Genomic DNA, 7,205 nt, shown 5'->3' with positions numbered 1-7,205 from the left:
TATAGAATCTTAAGACCTTTTCTTTAAAGTCACAAATTGTCTTTGTATTTTTGTAAAAGTAGAAGTTGTATAGCATCTTGTAATGAAACCTCTCTTCCAAAGAAATGTATTTTCTCCTTCTGTCCTCAGGGGAGCACTTTGTGGAAAAATATCAAGCCGACCTGATCAAGAAAGTGAGCAAGATTGAACCCATTTTGGATGAGTTCCTCCACGAAAACATCATCATACAATCTAGTTATGACAAAATCCGCTCTTTACCAACCTCTCAGAAGAAGATGACGGCGCTCTTTAGTGGGCCTTTGCTATCCAGTCGAGGAAAAGCGATGTTCTACAAACTCCTGAATACACATGAGCCACATCTAATCAATGAGTTTAGGAGAACGGAGGTGAGTAAACCCTTAGTGATATAAAGCATTTCAAGAAGTATGGATATCATAGGCTGAACCTCTCATATAGTCACAGTTTTTGAGACTCAGTAGGTAAATACAATTGAGAATCAAATTTGAAGTGAGTGTGATTTCACAAATATTATTGGAATACAAGTCCAACTTTGGGAACTATTTATAAAATCCCCAAAGGAATCTTCCACTAGAAAATGCAGCTGAAATCTGATTCACGTCAGTCACAATGGATTTCCTCAGTCACGACAAAAACGTCAATAGAAACATCTCAAACTACTTTTGCTGCATAACTGAAAATCGGCATGTTGCAAAACGTCTTTTGAAGCATCTGCGCCTCCCCCGAGAGATTTTAAATAATAATAATAGTAAGTTGATTTATAACGCACATTTCACAGACATAAGGTCACAAAGTGCTATACAGGAGTCAGGAAATAACGTGTTAAAACCAGACTGACAATAACAGGGGCCAAAAAACAGTTAAAAGACACAGTAAAAAACACATTAAAAGATGAACAAATGATGAAACAAATAGTGAAAATAAATAAATAAAAACAGATAGAACAAGACGTTATGCTAGCTCTAACATAACGTCTTGTTTCCGTGGTCGTAATCAGTTCACTGGTGTTACACAATGAAAGGAATCATCTTTTGCTTTGACGTTGCAAAACAAATAAATGTGTTTATTGTTATGCATCATTCACCGAGCCAAATCCCTTGTCTGTGTAACGTACTTGTCAATGAAAAGTTTTGATTCAGATTATTTTTGTAAAGAAAACAAGATAAACCAAACAATATAACATATATTAGTGTATCATTGTATTGAGGGATCATGCAGACAAATACAATGAAGCTTATTACATGTATATGATACATCTCACTGACAAATGTATTCATGTTTCATCACTACAGTGGATATATCACATAAATGTCCTCTGATTACTTTTAGTCCATGAGACAACAACCATGACATCAGTTCAAGGGAATCTTTTGGAAACACTGTATTTAAATGACGAGGATCTCGAGAAATTCAAACATATAATAATAACATAACATAAAACTAAATTAAAGAAAGGTCTCCCAAAAATCCCAAGACCGAGATTGGAGATGGCAGACAAAGTTGAAATGGTGAAGCTGGAGATCTACGACCAACAGACTGTAAAGGTTAACAAGGAGATTTTAATGGAAACAGTTTGTAAACCAGGGACATCCCATCTGCCGTGTAAGTGAGGAGAACATGTGATCAGGTGGCTCATTTCTGCTTTTTGTTTGAATTGTTACAATACTCTTGAATTGCTTAATGTTCTATTACTATAATTATTACATTGATGCCCTCTGATTGCTTTGAATCCACCAGCAATCAACCATGGCATCAGTGAAGAAGGAGCTTTTGGAAATACTGGATTTAAGTTACTGGGAGCTTGAGTGCTATAAGAGGTACCTGCAGCGCACGAGAATGGATAAAGGTCTCCCGAGATTCTCAAAACAGAGATTGGAGATGGCAGACAGAGTTGAAATAGTGGAGATGTTGATGGAGACCTCCGACCAACAGACTGTGGAGGAGACAAAGGAGGTTTTAAAGAAGATGGAAAGGCCAGATCCCATGGAGAGGTTACGGCGCAATGGTAAGACCATGAATACACAAACTTTCACACTATCTGTGTTTTGTATCTCACAAAATAGATTTGAGAAATATTAATCAATAATAATCAAATATATTTATTCCATAATATGACATTTGATAAAAATAGAGGGTAGGAAGCAATTCAACGATACCACATTCATTACTTTGACTGCAGAAATCATGGAATTGAATCTAGCCTGGTTGAATTTTGTGAAATCATTGCTGACAACATTTTGGTCCAGTTTTGCAGCAGTGAATTTGTATTTTAATTTATGTAAAAGAAACTGAGCCTCATTTGGAGCAAAATATCAGGTACCGTTTTCAATATGATAAAGTACATGAAGGCCAAATACTTTGACCCATACAATAACAACTTCAATCAACACTTACAGTATATTACATTCTGAATATCTGAATTTGACAGCATTGTAATATTTTGGCACAAATTCAATATTATAATCTTTACAAATATGGGACACCAGTAACTATGAGCAGTTGGCATCCAAAAAAGACAGACTAACAGAGTAAATATTCCGTCTGAATCGACAGTATCATTTATTACCTGTGATATCTCGGCATTGAAAAGTGTTTTGGAAAAAAACATACTAGTCGACTTCCAGAGCACGATATTAGTCATTTCTGTTTTCGCAAAACTACTAGTTGGAAACTATCAAAGGAAAGCAAACGTTTTTAACTTCTGTAATGAAATTGCCCAGTCAAACTTTAAATCCAGGCCTGCGTTACAGTTAACTGTAACCAAAGAGCATTTACACTGAGTGAGCTGGCGATGACAATGATGATAACGATAACGTTATGTTGAGTATGAGGAGTAAAAATGAGACGGCAGCTCAAATTATGTTCCTAACCTAACCACCTACATACTGTACTTCCTCCTCTCCATCCCCGATGTGCATGAGATCTCTCAAGCTCTCATAAATACACATGACGTCTGCATCAGATGCCATATGCATATAAATAAGACCGAATGCTACTTTCTACACGTAAAATAATAAAAGACTTATTTTAATTTAACTTGGTTGTTTGATGTAACATCAAAATCAAACTATTGATAGTGTAGAAAACAAAGGTTTTAAATCCTGACTGAGGAGGCAGAGCAAGGCAGCTTCTGTCTTTCGGCTCTTTCAGTGGAGAAGATACGGGTCCTAGGGTTGCAGGGTAGCGGTAGAGAAGCACTCCTACTGCTGCCCCACCACCTCCAGATGTTCTGAGATGTTAGGGGCAAAACGTCTGTGAAGGTCGGCTCCCAGTTGACTGCAGCTGACCCGTTGGCTTCGGTGGAGGTGCAACAGGCAGCAGGTGTTTGTTGCAGGGATTTTGTAATGGAGTCCTTAGATTTCATTCGTGTTGATATGGTGTCCAACGTTTCTCTCTCTCTCTTTGTGATTGGGGATTTTAGTGTTATTTTGCAATACATTCCTGATATGTTTTATTCAAAGGCAACTTAATCTGACGAGTCTGATTCATGAATCAGGCAGTCACTGAGTCTTTTTCTGTTTTCTTTCTCCTCAGCGAGGCGTATGTCTAAACCAATCCAGGAAGTGAGTAGTGTCAGATCAGACACATTTTACACAACACATCTTTCATTTAATTGTTCCAGGTTGAAAATGATCCTCATGTTGACAGTAAAGATGTGGAAACAGTTTGTAAACCAGGAACATCACATCTGCTGTATAAGTGAGGAGAACATGTGATCAGGTGGCTCATTCCTGCTTTTTGTATCAGAGTGTGAGAGAGAGTTAGAGACGGTCAAAGAAAATGACTCATACATCACATTGTGTTGTGATGATGCGACAAAAGTAGCACATATAATAATCTGAAACTCACAAAATGTGTCATTGTGTCTCATGTGGTAAATATCAATTGTTACAATACTCTTGAATTGCTTAATGTTCTATTACTACAATTATTACATTGATGCCCTCTGATTACTTTGAATCCACAGAAAGTAACCATGGCATCAGTGAAGAAGGTGCTTTTGGAAACACTGGAAGATTTAAGTTACTGGGAGCTTGAGCAATATAAGTGGTGCCTGCAGCGCACGAGAGCGAAGAAAGGCCTCCCAATATTCTCAAGACAGAGATTGGAGATGGCAGACAGAGTTGAAATAGCGAAGATGATGATGGAGATGTTGATGGAGACCTACGAGCAACAACCTGTGGAGGAGACCAAGGAGGTTTTAAAGAAGATGAAAACGACAGAACTCGTAGAGAGGTTGTCAGGAACAAGCTTCCGACTCACAGGCAAAACCATGAATACACAAACTTTCACATTATACAATATGTTTCTCATAAAATTGAAGAGATCTAGATAGTGATAGAGATATCTACTAAACATATGGAAAATTACCATATGATTTTATATATCAAAAATAACTATTTAAATCAAATTCACATGTGTCTTCACAAGGACCTGCTAGAAGCTTGGACAATGAGGATTGTGGAAGCATTATGGTAATCTCCTACATTCATCTATTTGTGATTCATTATTTTATTCATTTATGTGATGCAAAAAGATGAATTTGCCATAAATATTGTCCTCTGCAGCAGGTCTCCAGGGACTGGACTAAACTTAATCCTGAAGTGAACAGTAAAGATGCAGACAACGCTCCAATTTACAGGTAAAAATAATATCCTGAATACTACATCACAGCAAACTGGAGCTGTGGGGAAACAATATGACAATTAAAAGCAATACATTTTCAACCTAATACACTTCTATAATTTGCCTAATACAGTATTTTTGTGCATATAAAAAAGTAAAACTCACACTTTTTTCATGACTTAGCCTTCAGTCTGAAGCAGGATCCTTTGAATGCAGCGTCTCTGGCTTGCGCTGGATCTGTAAGGGAAAGGTCAGCTTTAAGTACCAGTTTTGCTCTTTTGAGGAACACATGGAGAGCATAAAAAGCCAACAATACATGCCTGCAGGCCCCCTAATGGACATCACAGTCATTGGTGGGAAGTTGGATGAAGTGTACCTGCCACACTGGATCTGCATCGGTAAGTGGACATGAAGAAATATTAATATATTCCTTTTCTCCTCACTAATTGTCTGCTTTTGTTTCGTTCAGATGACAATCCTACGATATTAGACAAGTTTGCAGTCCTACACATAGATGACTGTGGAGTTGTTGTGGAAAAAGTGTCTGAGGTCACATCGTCCCATGTGAAGCTGTGTGAACCAGTCTTCTCTCGAAAAGCGGTCCTGATGAAAGTTTATTTTCACTTGTCGGTGAAAATAAACTGTAACGTGTTAATCTACAAGACCAACACAGCGTTCCTCACACTCCATGTGTATCTGATCCCACGTGATCCTGGTCTACAGCAGGTCATTTCATATCTTACCGTCAACACCAATACAATATATTTCAGGTTTAGAACGGCACCACAAATAACTTGATAAATACACAACACAGATAAACAATATTAGCTGCTTTAACCTTGTAGCAACGTTGTGTTTTTTTTTTTTTGTCTACAGGAATTGGACAAGAAGGAGTTATCCTATGGATGCAAAGAAATCCGAAAGCCAAATCCAGAGGAGTCCCTGAAAATGAAGGATTGTTTTATGTTAACCACAGATCTGGACGGTGCCGAAATTGGTCCTGAGGTATGTTTTGACCTGCTTTTCAATCTTCTGTGGTTCAGATATGAGTTGGATACTTTACTACAATAGAGTGCAATATTAAAATCAAGAAAACATGACAAAATGACCCATATTTGCTTTAACTTAAATGTTTGGTAACATACTGAAGTCTAAAACATTTGTGGTAGGTTTTAAGGCTTGTAATAAAAACACGCTGTGTGACATCATAGGCTTGTTTCTTTCTCCAGCTGCTGTAGTGATGGAGTTTTTACATTGATCTTTATAAATATAAATACATTCAAATATATCTGCAATCACGACCACCATATTCATATGTTTTGTCACTGTCTCTTTGATGTAAGTGAAAATACCAGCACAATCTTTTTTTATTGGAAAATCATTAGCTCAAAGTCTAACTTATTTCCCTTTTTTTGTTTTTCTTTCCTTCACAGGCATTAATGCTCAGGTACGAAAGCAAACACCCAAATTTCTTCGAAGTGTTCATTGACGATCCAGACACAAACTTCAAGCTCAAGCTCACAAAAGAAAATGAGAGTCAAGAAGTATGGACCTGTACACTTCGAAAAGGTCAGTTTAAAATATTATCACGAGAATTGATCTACTCTGCATAGGTACCGCTTTCATTTGATTGAATATGCGTCACATAAGAAAAAGGCGGTAAATCAGCTACGTTCATATTTTCTTTATCACTGCATTTCATTTTCAGATGAATATCAAAGCACTGTTCATGTACAAGGTAAGACATTTTAGGAAGAAGAGCACTTTTGATCAAACTATGACTTTAGATTAAACCAAATCAAGCCAATACAATGTTCAACTGTCAAACTCAAAGAGTGAACAATCATTTAAGATCAGCAAATGTTTGTGATGTTCTTTTTTCTTTCTTTTTTAAACAAAAGAAACTGATGTCATCTCCTCAATACGTTTCATTTTCATCCCCTCTTTCCTCAGGGGAACACTTTGTGGATGAACATAGAGCCGATCTGATCGATAGAGTGGACAACACTGCATCCATTTTGGATGTGCTCCTCAACAAAAAAGTCATCTCACAGGGGATTTATGATGAAATCAGGGCTATCCCTAACAACAGGGATAAGATGAGGAAGCTCTACTCTGGTCCCCTGAATGCTGCTGGACGTGACGGCAAAGAAGTCTTCTACAAACTTCTTGAGGAATATGAGTCTTATCTCATGAAAAATCTAAAAAAGAAGAAGACACGTACTGTAACGGACTGAGGGACATGTCATGTTAACCTGTTATGTTATAAGTGTTATTGTGTTTACAGGAAGAAGTTGTTCTCGATAAGAAGACTGGTTATTGTAATTACTGGGTTCAGAGGGTCAGTGAAGGTCTCATGAGGTCTCAACCAGAAATGTGTGTAAATATTGGGCTCGTTCGTTAGAGCTGCGCCTCGCCTGGAATCCAGACGAGAGCAGCGGCTGCAGCAGGAGGCGTTGACAAAAAACTGCAATCAAGTCGGACAGTTGACAGCTGTCAGCTGTGTATACGCAAGAAGTCACAGAAAAAAGTACTTCCTGTTAGTTCCGAACTTTTGTTTA

General features: G+C 37.6%; 1 protein-coding gene and 1 long non-coding RNA gene across 2 annotated transcripts; both read left to right on the top strand.

Annotated features, from left to right (window-relative positions):
* The first annotated feature begins 1,928 nt into the window (after nt 1-1,928).
* Nucleotides 1,929-4,049, top strand: LOC306741029. Its single transcript, XR_013771055.1, has 3 exons — nt 1,929-2,023; nt 3,553-3,581; nt 3,986-4,049. It is a non-coding gene; the product is annotated as an uncharacterized lncRNA (long non-coding RNA).
* A 384-nt stretch (nt 4,050-4,433) lies between these two features.
* Nucleotides 4,434-7,181, top strand: LOC306741420 (NACHT, LRR and PYD domains-containing protein 1 homolog). Its single transcript, XM_079223703.1, has 8 exons — nt 4,434-4,493; nt 4,587-4,660; nt 4,828-5,042; nt 5,114-5,370; nt 5,521-5,649; nt 6,078-6,213; nt 6,353-6,382; nt 6,598-7,181. The coding sequence occupies exons 1-8, from the start codon at nt 4,491-4,493 to the stop codon at nt 6,879-6,881; spliced, it is 1,128 nt and encodes a 375-aa protein (XP_079079829.1). The 5' UTR covers nt 4,434-4,490; the 3' UTR covers nt 6,882-7,181.
* Nucleotides 7,182-7,205: the final 24 nt, after the last annotated feature.

This window comes from Taurulus bubalis (assembly GCF_910589615.1).
Source record: "Taurulus bubalis genome assembly, chromosome: 9".
NCBI lineage: Eukaryota > Metazoa > Chordata > Actinopteri > Perciformes > Cottidae > Taurulus > Taurulus bubalis.
This window is presented reverse-complemented; position numbering and strand designations above follow the sequence as displayed.

Coding starts and splice junctions, on each gene's coding strand:
- LOC306741420 (XM_079223703.1), top strand. Junction 5,371..5,520: donor GTGATCCTGGTCTACAGCAG/GTCATTTCATAT, acceptor TTTTGTCTACAG/GAATTGGACAAGAAGGAGTT. Junction 6,383..6,597: donor AAGCACTGTTCATGTACAAG/GTAAGACATTTT, acceptor CTCTTTCCTCAG/GGGAACACTTTGTGGATGAA.